The 16,298-nt window shown below is 40.2% G+C and overlaps 2 protein-coding genes across 4 annotated transcripts; one reads left to right on the top strand and one right to left on the bottom strand.

Moving 5' to 3' along the window:
* Positions 1-1,117: 1,117 nt before the first annotated feature.
* On the top strand, positions 1,118-15,276 carry gps2 (G protein pathway suppressor 2). 2 transcript variants are annotated; one of them, XM_036146436.1, is made up of 11 exons: positions 1,118-1,257; positions 2,086-2,203; positions 8,982-9,091; positions 9,194-9,306; positions 9,379-9,458; positions 11,219-11,298; positions 11,451-11,622; positions 11,790-11,873; positions 13,485-13,561; positions 13,985-14,074; positions 15,052-15,276. In XM_036146436.1, the coding sequence occupies exons 2-11, from the start codon at positions 2,110-2,112 to the stop codon at positions 15,142-15,144; spliced, it is 993 nt and encodes a 330-aa protein (XP_036002329.1). In that variant the 5' UTR covers positions 1,118-1,257; positions 2,086-2,109; the 3' UTR covers positions 15,145-15,276. The 2 variants fall into 2 exon arrangements, with proteins under 2 accessions (XP_036002329.1, XP_036002330.1); XM_036146437.1 differs by having other exon boundaries at positions 1,119-1,257; positions 2,072-2,203.
* Positions 3,483-6,996, bottom strand: LOC118565700. Of its 2 annotated transcripts, none has more exons than XM_036146434.1 (2): positions 5,392-6,996; positions 3,483-4,743 (listed from the first exon to the last, which is right to left on the bottom strand). In XM_036146434.1, the coding sequence occupies exons 1-2, from the start codon at positions 6,731-6,733 to the stop codon at positions 4,046-4,048; spliced, it is 2,040 nt and encodes a 679-aa protein (XP_036002327.1). In that variant the 5' UTR covers positions 6,734-6,996; the 3' UTR covers positions 3,483-4,045. The 2 variants fall into 2 exon arrangements, with proteins under 2 accessions (XP_036002327.1, XP_036002328.1); XM_036146435.1 differs by having other exon boundaries at positions 3,483-4,774; positions 5,423-6,996.
* Positions 15,277-16,298: the final 1,022 nt, after the last annotated feature.

The raw sequence follows: 16,298 nt of genomic DNA, 5'->3' as shown, positions 1-16,298 counted from the left end.
CCAAAACCAAATGAAAACCCACAAATCATGACGCATTTAGAAATCAAGATTGTAAACATTCAGTATGGGGCCTTATAGTGATTAATTATGGATCATTCAAAACAAAAGGGAAATAAAGTGATTAACCTCCATGATCTCATGCCAGTGGCCTTTTTTTAGGTTGGCCATATGGGCAGCAGCACAGGGTAACCATAGAAGGGGGAAACAGGGGCTCAATTTGAACAAAACTTAATTTATTTGTGATTTGAACACCTTTTGGAGCCCTTAATAGTCATGGATGGGCAGCTGGCTGTGCTTGGCGACGCCTTGTTTGCTGTCAAGCCAGCTGAGAGCCGGTGAAGTGAAGTATACGTCGCTCTGTTTCATCTTCTCTTCTTTTAGCTGGGGTGTCCTTAGCACAACATTCAACACTGAAATAAGATAGCTATCTATATCTATCTATCTATCTATCTATCTATCTATCTATCTATCTATCTATCTATCTATCTGTAGATAGATAGATAGATAGATAGATAGATAGATAGATAGATAGATATAGATATATGTATCAAGAATAATTTATTGCCACTGCATATTACCGTGGTGATTTTTTCCATAAATAATGGGTACAGGTAACAGAACTGTGCATATATATATATATATATATATATATATATATATATATATATATATATATATATATATATATATGTGTGTGTGTGTGTGTGTGTGTGTGTGTGTGGAAAAGCAGTACAGATGAAAAGTGGATTCATTTGAAATAGTAGAAAGAGACCCTTTTCAATATCAGTTTGAACTGCAAACTGTATTAAACTACAAAGTTCAAGTCAGTCTGTGAGAAGTCAGTGATGATGGTATGATATGACTATTATATGAAGTAATAAAACAGAGCTGGAATCGTGTGGATGTTGTTTTACTTGTTTGAACAAAACATAATCTTGGGTTGTTGTTTTTTTTAAGGCAATAGAGTGTTGAAATCGCTCGGGAAACAAGATATCGAATAAATACAGAATTTTATTCTACATTTAAATTACTTTTTTGAAGCGGGTCTCGGCCCACACGCATACACGGGGGACATACACGCGTCTGTCCGGTAGGTGGCGGTAATGCTCAAAATAGTAACTTGGTGCCACCGTAAAAAATAAACGGAAGAAAAACAAGTAGACTTTTGTTTTTCCGCCTACTGCGGTAGCCTGATTAAAAACGCTGAAAACAGCTGATATATTTAGGTTCTCGTTATACGCATTGCAAACGACAAAAGTAAGTTTTTCCAGTTATTTTAACAGTCAGAGAGACTGACGTCACATTTAGACAGAGACCACAGGAATGGGCCACGTAGCTTCGCAGCTAGCTAGCTAGCTAGCAACGTCCAGAGAAACATATTCTCTCCCTCTTCTCTTCGAGGAAAGAGTTTATACTTCCTACAGACGTACGGGACGTCAGTAATAATTAGAAATGTGTATCTAAATTTTACATGATCTTTGATTTTGCTAGTTTTTGTAGTTGATAACGGTCCCAGTCATCGTTAGCTTAGCCTGTAGCTAGCACATCGCCGCTCGTTACCCAGTCTGTCTGAGCAGGTTAAATTCAGTGGTGTCACCAAACGTGTATTTAGCGTCTGACCACGCGATCAGTAGCATGTTTGCCTAGTAATAATAATAAGAGAATAAATAAGATATTTTGTTTATGCTGTCATTATATAAAACCTTGTTAAATTATAAGAACTAAAAGGAGGCAGAATGTATGATACAGGTTATGAGAACCTGTATCATACATTCTGTGCTCTGGGTTATTATGCAGGTATTTATACAGATAAACGGTATAATTGACTATGCGCAGCAGACATATCTCCAAATTGCACAGTTGCATTTATATTCTTAAGGAATAAGGCAGTCCTGAAGGCAAAAGGGAAGGTTGTTATAGTATTATACCTGCAAACCAGAAATTCTTACCACTAAACCGTGTGGGTTTTACACTTTCCATGCCTGTTTTAGATCTCCCACTGCTCACACATGACAAGGCATGCTTTGGTGCATTGAAGTATACTTATGTTTGTTGTGCATTTCTGGTTATTGAAAAACAAACCAGCTGGCCCCTCCACTGCCTGTCACCATGCCTGCCCTGCTGGAGAGACCCAAGCTGTCCAACGCGATGGCCAGAGCCCTACATAAGCATATTATGAGGGAGAGGGAGCGCAAGAGACAAGGTAAATACAAACTCAACTTGTTCCAATAGGCAACAGGCATCTTGAAATGTGGAACTTGGAGTGCAAGTATAAAATAGTGGAAACTAAAACAAGCAGAGTGGGGTCATTGACCTCGGTGAGATAGAATTATCACCATCATCTCTTTCTTCACTTCATAATGTTGTGACGTAAATGGAAAAAGTCCTGGAATATTGTTGTTGTACACAGTTGTGCTGCGTGAGGCAGCTTTGTTTAGGATGTGCTGCACACACACATTGTACACACCTCTCTGATGGCTCTGGGAGGAGTGAGCATCTGTATTATTGGCAGCTTTGCGGGAAAGGTGACAGATGACTACGGAAAGCGGCACAGGAGGAGGAGGAGTGCACGCGTAGCGCCAGTAGCAGCAGCATACAGTGAAATGAGAAAGCAAGCGTCGCAAGAGTTAAACCAAGTTAATATGTATTTTACAGAGCCAGATCGTTTATCTCTCTGCAAACCAGTTTGTTTTATGAGGAATTGGGACGCCAAATTAACTCCAAAGCTAACAAAGAACAGAAATTGAAATGTGTTCACAATGCGGAGAAGGAAAAATAATACATTACGTTTCAAAAATCATCTGCTATATTAGATATCACTAACATTTGGACAGTTGATTCATAATGCCATTACAGTGACAAGCGTAATGAAGCTAGGAACTACTAAGGTGACACAGAAGATGTGTTTGGACCCAATAAGAGGAGGGGCGGTCAGGCAGCGCGGTGATGTCACTAGCGGCTAATAAATAGCACCTGCTGCGCTAACTAGCAGCCCTACCTTTATGTACCACTAATGCAAATATTAATGTGTGTATGAGCGCAACAGGACAAGAACAGCTGTGTAGTAACATGCAGGGCTAGCTAATGTTTGCTACTGTGTGTTTACATTAGTCAAGTCAAATACATTTCTATAGAACATCTAGGAAACAACAAAAGTTTGTGTTATTAACTCTCATGGTAAATCTGGCAAAGGTTTTATCCTGGATGGCCTTCCTGACACAACCCTCTGCATTTATCCGGGCTTGGGACCGGCCCAAACGGGACACTGTGCCCCCTTTGGGGCTGCATTAATCAACAGATTACAGCAATTAAAATCTGTTCATGGTTTCAATGGTTGGCTCACATGTGCGTTGTCTAGACTGCCAACTTTTTTCAGTGTGTGTTTGACTGCCAATCTTGGGGTCTTGTCACTGGCCAATAATCAAACACAGATGCTACACAAAGTAATAAGCAGTTCCTTTATTTGCTTAGATTTGTTTTTGTTTTTTTTACTATTTTTCTCTTTGTGTGAAAATATGTCATGTTTTTATGTGATGCTCTGTGTTTTAGTGTATTTTTAGGGTATCGGTATCTGTTTTCCTGTAAAACATATTAAATTATTTTTTTTGTGATTTATCTTTTTCTTTAAAAAATTGTTTTTTATGATTTATTTAATTAAAAATAAAAGCGTGTAAATGTGGGGTTTTATAGTTTGAAAAATTTTTTTGGTATTTATTTTTGATAAGCAAAAACCTATCAAAAATACCAGGGAAGAAACTGGAGCTCCCAGAGAAAACCCAAAGTCAAACCCACTTTGCACCTTGATTTTGATATTTTACAATTGGCCATTTGCATTTTTTTAATGGATAACTAACCCCACTTAAAAATGTAGAACCACTGATTTAAAAAAAAAAAAAAAAAACTTTTTGTAAATTTTTAAATTCAGAATATCCTTTTGGTTGAGTGGGAGATACAGATATTTTTAAATCTTTATTTTTTTGATCAGTTAAGTTCTTTTTAGTAATACTGATGGATTTTTTTTTAACTTTTTTTTCATAAGATGCACTCACTCCACTTCCTTTATTTGCTCTTCAGGAGACTTGGGCAAATTCAGAAATTCTTTTAGATCTTTAAGAGCCTGTTCGCAAAGGTGCAATTTTTGCAAGCAATCGTTGTATTTTTCCTCACACTGGAGTCCATTTTCTTTTTTTTCTGAAAGACTCATGTTATTTTTCTGGATTTGATCTTGCAGGGACTCTACCTTTTGGGTGAGGTCATTTATCTGCCCAAGATAAAGTTGGGACAAATTCTCATGGTTGTTGGAGTTGTCTTGGGTTTGGTATGAGATTTGATTATCAGAAACCTGGGTCCAATTTTCCGCCTGGGTATAGTTTGAGGTTGTAGCGTCATAAACTCCATAGTTCAGGAAGCTGACCTGGTTGTAGTTCTCACAGGGCTGGATAAAATATCCACCACATGCGGCCTCATAGGGGTAAATATTGATAATACCTGATGGCTGCCCCAATTGTGGTTCCACGTTGGTTAAATCTTGGGTTTGGTAGATTTGATTATCAGGAACCTGGGTCCAATTTTCAGTCTGGGTGTAGTTAAAGGTTGTAGCGTCAAAGACCCCATAGTTTGGGAGGCTAACCTGGTTGTAGTTTTCACAGGGCTGGATAAAATATCCACCACATGCGGCCTCATAAGGGTAAATATTGATCATGCCTGTTGGCTGCCCCAATTGTGGTTCCACGTTGGTTAGATCTTGGGTTTGGTAGATTTGATTATCAGGAACCTGGGTCCAATTTTCAGCCTGGACAATATTTGAAACTGTGGTGTCGAAGACCCCGTAGTTGTCGAAGCAGACCTGGTTGTAGTTTTCACAGGGCTGGATAAAATAACCACCACATGCGGCCTCATAGGGGTAAATATTGATAATGCCTGATGGCTGCCCCAATTGTGGTTCCACGTTGGTTAAATCTTGGGTTTGGTAGATTTGATTATCAGGAACCTGGGTCCAATTTTCAGTCTGGGTGTAGTTTATGGTTGTAGCGTCAAAGACCCCATAGTTTGGGAGGCTAACCTGGTTGTAGTTTTCACAGGGCTGGATAAAATAACCACCACATGCGGCCTCATAGGGGTTAATATTGATCATGCCTGTTGGCTGCCCCAATTGTGGTTCCACGTTGGTTAGATCTTGGGTTTGGTAGATTTGATTATCAGGAACCTGGGTCCAATTTTCAGTCTGGGTGTAATTTAAGGTCGTAGCGTCAAAGACCCCATAGTTTGGGAGGCTAACCTGGTTGTAGTTTTCACAGGGCTGGATAAAATATCCACCACATGCGGCCTCATAGGGGTCAATATTGATCATTCCTGATGGCGGCCCCAATTGTGGTTCCACGTTGGTTAGATCTTGGGTTTGGTAGATTTGATTATCAGGAACCTGGGTCCAATTTTCAGTCTGGGTGTAGTTTAAGGTTGTAGCGTCAAAGACCCCGTAGTTGTCGAAGCAGACCTGGTTGTAATTTTCACAGGGCTGCATAAAATATCCACGACATGCGGCCTCATAGGGATAAATATTGATCATTTCTGATGGCTGCCCCAATTGTGGTTCCACGTTGGTTAAATCTTGGGTTTGGTAGATTTGATTATCAGGAACCTGGGTCCAATTTTCAGCCTGGACAATATTTGAAACTGTAGTGTCCAGGACCCCATAGTTGTCAAAGCTGACCTGGTTGTAATTTTCACAGGGCTGGATGAAATCTCCACTGTAGACGGCTTCAGAGGGGTTAATACTGATCCCTTCTGATGGCTGCCCTAATTGTGGTTCCACATGGGTTACATCTTGGGTTTGGTATGAAATTTGATTGTCAGAAAGTTGGATAAAATTTTTAGTCTGGATATTGTTTGAGGTTGTAGCGTCAAAGACCCCGTAGTTCAGGAGGCTAACTTGGTTGTAGTTTTCACAGGGCTGGATAAAATATCCACCACATGCGGCCTCATAGGGGTAAATATTGATAATACCTGATGCCTGCCCCAATTGTGGTTCCACGTTGGTTAGATCTTGGGTTTGGTAGATTTGATTATCAGGAACCTGGATCCAATTTTCCACCTGGGTATAGTTTAAGGTCGTAGCGTCAAAGACCCCATAGTTTGGGAGGCTAACTTGGTTGTAGTTTTCACAGGGCTGGATAAAATATCCACCACATGCGGCCTCATAGGGGTTAATATTGAGAATTCCTGATGGCTGCCCCAATTGTGGTTCCACATTGGTTAGATCTTGGGTTTGGTAGATCTGATTATCAGGAACCTGGATCCAATTTTCCGCCTGGCCATAGTTTGGGGTTGTAGCGTCAAAGACTCCATCGTTCGGGAGGCTAACCTGGTTGTAGTTTTCACAGGGCTGGATAAAATATCCACTGTGGACGGCCTCATATGGGTACATACCAATCCCTTCTGATGGCTGCCATAATTGTGGTTCCACTTGGGCTGGGTCTTGGGTGTGGTATGAAATGCGATGATCAGAAACCTGAGTCAAATTTTCAGCCTGATTGTAGACTGAGGTTTGAATGTTGAAGACCTCATTTTCATTCTCAATGCTGGCCTCGTTGTAGTTTCCACAGGAGTAACTTAAATCTGTTTCGTAGACGTTTGAGTTGGGGTAGATGATAATTCCTTGCTGTGGTTCTCCAAGATGTTGTTCCACAAGGTCACCCCATGTTTCGTTTTCAAGCGTGTACTGGTTTGACTCCATTTCGTAAAGTTCTTAACTTTGGATTCTTCAGTGAAATAGCTCTTTAAGTTAATAAAGAATAATGTCTCGTTGAGCTCGACGTTGATTCTCAAGTTTTAAAAACTTGCTGACTGTGAAATTACTTGCACTGTAGCAATGTGTCACGAAGAAAGCCACAGTGATGTGTAACTGGTTGAGCTTGGAACTACTACCGGAAAATGGAATTGTTTGTGATCTCACTGAATGATGTCACTGTCCCTTGAAGATGTGATGTCACATGTTGTGATGTCACATGTTGTGATGTCACAGTTACCTTTGCTCACATGATTTCATATGGTGCAAATAAAGAAAATAAACGAGTCGTTTTAAAAGAAAACAATTGTCATACTTAACTGCCATATATGGATGTTGTGGGGTTTTTAAGCGATTTTGCACAATATCAAACAAGATTAATATTTATCATAATTTGAAAATATTTTTATTAAGGATTTATTAAGGATTAAGGACCATCAAACAATCACAATAGATCAGAATCAGGCTTGGGAAATGTTTAGTCCTGTAAAGTTTATAAGCAACAAAAAATTTATTTTGTCTTGTTGCTAGGCAACATCAGACAAAGGAAGCATTTTTCAAAATGTTCTGATAGACGCACATTGGCTGTGAACAATCTGTTGGCCTTAGTTATTAGCTAGTTTTGGCCGCTAGCTAGCTAGTGTTGGCTACCATTAGGTACCAGCTAGAAAATGTTAGCTAACAGTCAGCCAGTAAATTGTAGTGTTAGCTAACAATCAACCTGTAAATGTTAGCTAGTGTTAGCTAACAATCAGCCAGTAAATCTTAGTGTTAGCTAACAATCCGCCAGTAAATGTTAGCTAGTGTTAGCTAACAGTCAGCCAGTAAATCTTAGTGTTAGCTAACAATCCGCCAGTAAATGTTAGCTAGTGTTAGCTAACAGTCAGCCAGTAAATTGTAGTGTTAGCTAACAATCAACCTGTAAATGTTAGCTAGTGTTAGCTAACAATCAGCCAGTAAATCTTAGTGTTAGCTAACAATCCGCCAGTAAATGTTAGCTAGTGTTAGCTAACAATCAACCTGTAAATGGTAGTTAGTGTTAGCTGACAATCAGCCAGTAAATCTTAGTTAGTGTTAGCTAACAATCAGCCAGTAAATCTTAGTGTTAGCTAACAATCCGCCAGTAAATGTTAGCTAGTGTTAGCTAACAATCAACCTGTAAATGGTAGTTAGTGTTAGCTGACAATCAGCCAGTAAATCTTAGTTAGTGTTAGCTAACAATCAGCCAGTAAATGTTAGCTAGTGTTAGCTAACAGTTTACCAAAGTCAGGGTGGGCTTTTTATAAAGTTTGTGTGACCCTAATTCATTAGGGTCACACAAACTGACATAGATACCCTCTTTAGCATCCTTAGCTAGGGTTAGCTGCTAACGACGCTAAAACTTTATTCCCTGTACATGTGGCGCCGGCTCTACCAAACGCAGCGTGCAGGACCCCAGTAGACATGTGTTTTGGCTGAGTGGGACAAAATACTCTTAAGTGGTTCTTGGTGTGAAACTCGAACTGGTTAATTCTATACTGAAGAGGTCTAAATAACTATGCTACGTAAAATTACAATAAAGTCATGAACAAGAATTGTGTGCTCTAATTAGTTTTATCGTCTTTTATCTTGTAAATGCCATGGTGCTTATAGATTTTTTTTGCTGTTCTTTCGTCCATCCATCCATCCATTAACCAGCCCTTCCGTCCTTTCATTCATTCATCGACTTTTCGTCATCCTTAAAGCTATAATGTGGCAATAAGTACATGTTTACCCATTAAATTATATATAATGTAATCCATTTTTCTGTTCATTAATCCATCCATTCAGGTATCTGTCCATTAATTCCTAGTTCTATCCATATGAATTCACTAGTTCCTTCATGTGTGCATTGGGCAAAATGTGTGGCAACCTTGAGGATTAATGTGCAAAATCTCTGTTAACATTGACAGAACATCTCTGCTGGAGTCAGAGGATCCCTTTGCCATGTCACACAATAATATACATATTTCCTCTTTTAACTGCTTAAAGCTGGTGTAACAGAGATGTTGGTCATGAACTTGTGATGGATGTTTGTTGTTGATAAATCCCTTTATTTAATCTCCATCAATCTTTCGGCATGTTTCTTATTTTGTGATCAAACATGTTTTTTTCTACCATTTAGGGTTCACTGCGCATTGGCTGTTTTTCTAGCAATGATGTGTTTTATAATTTTCAGAGGAAGAGGAGGTGGACAAAATGATGGAGCAGAAGCTGAAGGAAGAAGAGGAAAGGAAGAGAACGAAAGAGATTGAGGAGAGGATGTCTTTAGAGGAAACCAAAGAACAGGTCGGTGTCCGCGGTTCGTCCTCCAGGTGTTATTTTATTAAGTCGTTATGATAAAAAAAAGATCCTGTAAAACACATCTGTTTGTTTTTATGTAACGACCAGGTCATGAAGATGGAGGAGAAACTTCAGGGACTCCAAGAAGAGAAACATCAGCTTTTTTTACAGCTTAAGAAAGTTCTCCACGAGGAGGAAAAGAGACGCAGGAAGGAGCAGAGGTATAATCTCGTTCTAAAGAACAATTCCTCCCAAAGATCTGTGTTTCACCAGCTTGCTTCCTTCCTCCTCAGTGATATCACAACGTTGACATCAGCCAGCTACCAGCCCAGTCTGTCCATGCACGCAGGACAGCACCTCCTCAGTATTTCAGGTGAGATGACAAGCTGACATAAAAAAAAAATTACTTCCAGTGGCGTTAAAAAGAATTTGGCTTCCTATAGATTCTGTGTACGCTTTTTTACACACTCAAGATGTTTCAGATCTTAAATCATTGTTTTATATCGGACAGAGATGACCAGAGTAAATCCAGAATGCAGTTTTCCAATGATGATTTCATGCGTTAAGAGGGAAAAAAATCACCCAAACCGACCTGGTTGTGCACATCAAGTGTTCGTGAAGCAGCCCCACAGCATCACATTACCTCCATCGTGTTACTGTAGGTGTCCTGTTTGTCTAAAATGTCAGACGTGTCAGCATGGACACCTTAATATAAAACTAAACTTTTGACTCATCTGCCCAGTCTTTTTTTTCTTGGTGAGTCATACGCCTTTATTGAGGTTAGGGGAGGCCTGTAAAATAATAATAGTGGTTAAAAAACACTCTAAATATGCTCAGAACAAAAAATCATTCTATAAAATAATTTCAAGTATTGAATATATATTTTTTAAATCAAATCAAATTTAATCAAAAGATAGCAGTGGCACCCACAGTGCATGAGCTGAATAAATGAGATTCTGCGTGTGAATCAGTTACAAAAAAAAATACCATTACCTGTTGAAGATTTATAATATATTTACATCCCGCTTTGTAATCTAGTGGAAGCTTTGCTCATGTGTGACTCTTTTTCATCGGGGAAACAGACTTCAAGCTGAGTTTGCTGCAGCAGCACGGCGACGCTGACTGGCTGACCACCTGTCAGAGCTTTCAAAGAGGGAGGGGCTCACAGCTGATGGTTTGCTGAAGAGATCGGTGGTTTTAATTGTTGCCAAAATCTCAAATAACACACAAAAAAACCCACAAGATCCATTGCTTGTCACTTTTGAATAAAACTAGAGGGTCTGAGAAGTTGCTAAATAATTGGTAACAGTGTTGATAAACGTAAGTGAGGCGATCATGTTGGAGCAGAGCGTTAGCCCCTCCCACCCGTCCCCTTAGCGTGTATTTTAAGGTGGAGAAGATTGACAAAATAATTTTTCGGTTAGAGTCTCACTGAAAAATTGACTGCGACTTAAAAAATACCATTAAGAGGACCGTCTGAAGTGGCCCCGGGGCCGTTTGGGTACCAGTTTTGGGTATCCCTTGCTGGACAGGTCCCAGTGGACAGAGAGTCAAACCTGCACAAAGAAACTCGTCGTCCCCGTCCAGATCACCACTGCAGCCTGATGCTGATTCTGCTTAAAGCCAGTGATGATATTCATTCCCTTCCACATCTCTCTAACGCTGTTGAGCTGCAGCTTCCTCTTGTACCTCAGCTCCTCTTACTCTGAATTTTGCTGTTTGCATCAACCTTTTCTAATGCCATACTTAAAAAAAAAAGGACTTAGTTTCTTGTCTGTTCGTCAATTTTAATTCTTATGTTTACATCAGAGCACTATTTGTTGCCTTTTAAGAGCATTCAACCTACTTCGTGTCGTCAGGCGAGCTCTATTCTAGTGTTTCCTTGCTCCTGCAGGTCAGGACGTAGTCAGGCCTGAGTGTGGCTCGTAAAGCTGAACCTAAAATAAACATGGTTATACTCTCACACCTGGCCTGCTTGGTTAAAAAACTGCATTCTCCGTTTCCTCAGGTTGTCCGTGTCACATATTAAAATTAGTTTGCTCCGACATATTTAAGTGTAACAAAGATGTGGCTTAGTCTTTAGTTTTAGCGTTTTTTTTAACGTCTGGTCTGTTCTGATCCTCGCGCTCTCAGGAAGTCCAGTCAGCCACAGTCGGCCCGGCGCTCTGCTCGGAGAACGCAGCAAACAGCTGTTCCCAGCGTCTGTCATCCCGGTAAGTACGCCGCCGGTGAGGAAGATCCGCCTGCAGGCCAGGCTCTGAAAATCAGCGTAGATACGTACCGTCTGGCAGCCTTCTGTCGTCCGAGCCAGATGTCAACGGTTCTTGTTTCTTCCACACCGTTTCCACGTCATCCTCGTCTTTAGGCCCGTCATTATCAGACCACTGGATTCAGCTCCGCCTCGGCAGAACACGGACAGTTCAGCGGGAGCCAGGGGGTCCACGAGCCCTATGGGGTGGCCGCATCCCAGCACCCCTCCACCTACGCCCCCGGACCCTCTGTACCCGTGAGCTTCGCCAGCAGCTCTCAGATTAGAGGTAAGAAAGCCGGGATGATTGTAGGGCTGCGTCTGATGGTTGGACTGGGAACACTTATGATCAGAGTCTAGAAATGACTCAGCTTTTTATTTTAAACGTGGGTTTTCATTGTCCCATTGTCGCCGTTGTTATGCATCTCATAACGTTTTGATTCCTTTCACCTCCAGGAGCGTCTGCATTCCAACCAATGCAGTACCTCCCTCACCAGCAGACAGGCTACCCTGTTCATGGCCACTTCCCCTCCCAGACTGGTAAGTCCTGCTGCTGCTTCTGAAAGCTCAGACCACACACCATAGGTTGTAGCTTGAAGGATTGACTTAGTTCATTTTAATCACAATGAAACAAAAAGAAGTCTAGTTAATTGTAGCTCTTAGAAAAGTTGGACAAAACCGCATTAAATTAGAAACAATTAGTGATAAAGCGTGTTCCAGTAAAAGAAAAGATATCTAGTCAAGGATTTACTTAGCTTATTCTTACTGTAGTAAAACAAAAGTTATTCTAGCTATAGCCTTAGAAAGTTTGGGATATAATTACTTTAGATCAGAAACCCGCAAGGATCTACCTATTTTTTTTTCTTTTTAGGAATAGAAACAACTACCATATTTTTCTGGCCATAGGGCACAATAAATATTCTTCCCAAGTGTGTAATAATATCACTGCAAAAAGGGAACTAAAAGTAAGTAAAAAATTCTTGAAATTAGTGTATTTATTCCTTGATTTGAGCAGTTAAATAAGACTATTTGCCAGTGGAATAAGATTTTTGAACTTAAAATGAGAACAATTCATCTCTATCTTATTTCCAACTGCAGGATATCTAATTATCTTTATTTTAGGGGTAAAATACACATTCCACTGGCAAATAGTCTTATTTAGCTGCTAATGTCAAGGAAAAATATACTAATTAAGAAAATCTATAGATGGTAATGTTTATTACTTGGTGCGTGTTTTTCAGTATGAATTACCATTTAAAATTGATATATAAGTTGCACCTGACTATAGGATCGGTCAAACTATGGAAAAAAGTGTGACTTATAGTCCAAAAAGATACAGTACTCAACAATACTTTTAGTTCCCTTTTTGCAGTGCGCCCCTCCGCGTACACAGACACAGAGCAGAAATATTTCTATTAGACTATATTTTAAAAATGATGTAGAAACTCACACCTAAAACTTAAAACAATGTAGCATTTTATTCACAATAACGTAAAACGAGGGCCTATTTGGAGAGGAGCGAGAGTAGATCCTAGGGCTGGCGATAAATTGATTTAATCGATTCATTTAAATTTAAGATTTATTATGATACAATTTTTGGTAAATCTGAATTTTATTTTGCCAATGCTGTCATTGGGCTTCCATGAAGAGAACTGCATGCAATGCTGAATATATGTTAGGAAAATATGTTGTAAAGAGGAAACCTTTTTTTTTTTGTCCATAAGACGAAACACTTTAATTGATTAATTTACTTTTTTTTTAAGTTAGTTTGAAGTTACACCAGTGAAGCCTGTTCTTACCTCGTTGTGTAAAACCACTTGCAGCAAACATTGTTATATTTTTATTGTGCACAACGGGAGGGCCGCCATCTTGTTTCACAGCTTGTATTGAGTTGCACTAAACTTGTGCAGTTGAATTAAACTCGAAATGCTTGAAATAAAAACAACTTTTTATAATCATTTCTTTTTTTAAATGAAAAGGAGGGGAAAAAACTGACTAATTGGATTTGCTGTAATAAATTGTGAGATTTGACTTTTAGGCCACATGGCCCAGCCCAGCAGCTCCTGCTGTGGTGTTACAGGACGCTGGCCGTGGTGCTGATCTCTCACACAGGGACGCGGGTTTGTATTAAACGCTGCGTGTCTCCTGCAGGATTCATCACCGGAGCGTCGATACCCCTGCAGAAGCAGCTGGAACACGCCAACCAGCAGTCCGGCTTCACAGACGCAGTGAGTCCAGTTTCTAACCTACAGATATCCCCGCAGGAATAACCCGCGCTGAATCTTCTCGTTCTGTGTGCAGTTCATGCATTTACACAGACCGCCGTCTTCTTCTTGGTTCTTGCCCGATGAACGGCTCGGACTAGTATATGTCGAGCGTCACAGCCGGGTACTCGGATGTTGAAATGTAAAGAACGCATACTTCAGCTCTCTTAGAGACGTCCAGCAGTGGGATTTCACTTCTGCTGTAAAACGCAGCTCCCTCTGCTTTGAGGTCATGTGCTATTCAGTTGGACCAGTAGCCTTAGCACTCGCTCCAGGCTAGCTCCTAAGTTATTGTTACTCCTAAGTTATTGTTACTGCTCTTGGCCTACACTCACCCTGACGTGGAAATGTGATGCAGTGCTGTTGTTCTGTGTCGTCTTCTGCCAGGGTGCTTTGAGGCCCCTGCATCCGTCCGCCATGCATCCTTCTGCTCCGGGTCTGCTGCCCACACCCATGGTCCAAATCCCTACTGCAAAGGTGAGGCCTCTTTCTCTACTGGGTTTCTCTTCTGCTGCTTCTTGGGAGGTGGAGCGCACAACTAACAGCTGCAGAAGGATGATCATTTTAAAAGTTTTCTCATTATTTTAGGACCATTAAACCCATTTGCCCGAGTATAGGGGAAATGTGCCGTTTATTTGCTGTATTTTTCAGACTATAAGTCGCTCCGACTTGTAGAATATAAGTTGCTTCGGTCAAAAAATGCATCATAAAGAGGAAAAAACATATAAGTCTCATTTATTTAGACATTAACTGACATTTAATCTGGTAAGGCACCGGCTGAATAATATGGAACATACCTGGGAGGTTAAATGAAGTAAATTAGCACAACGGGCCACAAACTCCAACCCGGAAAGTTCTGATCAGAGCATTTCAGTCTAATTACGCTGAAATTAGACCATGAGCATAATGCTGCTACAAGTTAAGCTAACAGTAAGACGTAAGATGTGTCAGAGAAGCATGAAGCTCACGTGCTTCAGCAAAGTTGTAAACCGGTCGGACAACAGAGCTGTAAGCTAGCGCTAGCTGTTGTTAGCTTCGTGGACAGCACAGTAACAGGGTTCTGTCTCGGTCTGGGCACTTTGGGCTCCACCACAACATATGTACATGTGTACATCTTTGTTGTTTATAAGTTAAGGTTTTAATTAATTTATAAGTGGTACAGCAGCATCATATAGTTTCCACAAGCCTAGAGCACGCTCTTGTGGCTATAGATGGTAATGTTTATTACTTGGTGCGTGTTTTTCAGTATGAATTACCATTTAAAATTGATATATAAGTTACATCTGACTATAAGTCGCAGGATCGGTCAAACTATGGAAAAAAGTGCGACTTATAGTCCAAAAATACAAGCAGAAGAACCCTCTCTTTGTTTATAACTTTTAAAGTTTGCTATTTCAGTTTTGCTTTTTGTTGGGGTTTTTTTTAAACGCCTTTTGTGTTGTTTCTGTCGTCAGGCTCCGTTTCAGAGCAGCCCACAGGGTGCCCCTCGTCACACCTTCCTCGCCCACAGCCAGAGTGGACAGAGGTTCTACCACCACAGCAAGTAACCTCGGGCGATCTTCGTCCTTCATCTTTTACGGCAACTCCACGGCTTTGAGGAGGATTCTGGAGGCGTCATCGGGACCCGTGTTGGATCACTTTGGTTTTAAAATAAAAACATAGCTTGATTTGTGCCATAATGACTGTTTTTTCACTGTATGTTTTAATAAGTTAACAGGAAATGCTAGAACTTACCTGGCTCTGTTTCTCCAGCTCTAATTTTTCCTCAACTTTGAATAAATATAATTTGCAGAACCGGCCAAAGGCACAAATACTTAGCTGCTGCTTAGGGCTTTGAAGCCAGCAGGGGGCACCCAGGAGCACTTGATTTCTAACAAAATAATTCACATCTGTTGTCAAGTTTACTAAGAATGACCCTAATTTTTAAATGTAAATATTTGAATACTAAATTACCAGTTTTAAGGACCTCCGACTTTCCAACTTGAACCTCCATTGTAAATCGTTATGTTTTAACATTTGTTTTAATGATTTTTCTGACTTATGGAGAGCACCATAAATCAGAAAAAATAGGTGTTAAACACATACTATGCAGTAACTGATCAATTAATAGAACTTTTAAAGGACATTAAGTTATGTTAAAAGGTTATCAGCAGATAATATCTTAGCTGCAGCATATAGCTGCCCTGGCACCTTCAGTAAATCCAGGGCATTCGGGTCTGGAGGCTTAAAGTGACAGTTCAAGACCAAAGTGGACTTTTACCACTTTGACAACGCTGATCTCAAAAACATTAAAGATGTTTAAGCAAAAGCTTTACACCCTTCGTCATGCTTGGATTAAACATACATTTTATACAAGTAAATGTAATAAAAATGGAGGTTAGAGGCGTTGCGCCACAGACGATCTTCCTGTGTGAAACACACTCAGAACTTGTAAAGCGTTTTTGATCAGATAAACTCCGATATTAAGGCAGCATTAAAAAAAAAAACAATATTATAGCTTTTTATATAGAAGCTAAGTTACAGATCTGTTTCAACTGATGTATTTACTTCCAGCTGGAAGCGCCTTCAGTTTTCCAGGTAGGTAATTGATGGTGCATCGCCTCCTGCCTCCATTTTTAATATAAATAACCACTGACAGTTTACAGGTTAAAAAACGGCTTTTGCAAACAAAAAGCTGACATGTTGGCGTTACATTAAGGCG

The sequence above is a fragment of the Fundulus heteroclitus genome, chromosome 14 (genome assembly GCF_011125445.2).
Source record: "Fundulus heteroclitus isolate FHET01 chromosome 14, MU-UCD_Fhet_4.1, whole genome shotgun sequence".
NCBI classification, from domain to species: Eukaryota; Metazoa; Chordata; class Actinopteri; order Cyprinodontiformes; family Fundulidae; genus Fundulus; species Fundulus heteroclitus.
This window is presented reverse-complemented; position numbering and strand designations above follow the sequence as displayed.

Excerpts from the sequence above, each read along its gene's own strand:
- gps2 (XM_036146436.1), top strand. The coding sequence starts at position 2,110 with ATGCCTGCCCTGCTGGAGAGACCCAAGCTGTCCAACGCGATGGCCAGA. Across the intron at positions 11,874-13,484 it reads CCACTTCCCCTCCCAGACTG|GATTCATCACCGGAGCGTCG; the intron begins GTAAGTCCTGCT and ends TGTCTCCTGCAG. Across the intron at positions 14,075-15,051 it reads TCCAAATCCCTACTGCAAAG|GCTCCGTTTCAGAGCAGCCC; the intron begins GTGAGGCCTCTT and ends TTCTGTCGTCAG.
- LOC118565700 (XM_036146434.1), bottom strand. The coding sequence starts at position 6,733 with ATGGAGTCAAACCAGTACACGCTTGAAAACGAAACATGGGGTGACCTT. Across the intron at positions 4,744-5,391 it reads TCAAATCTACCAAACCCAAG|ATCTAACCAACGTGGAACCA; the intron begins ATCTAACCAACG and ends ACCAAACCCAAG.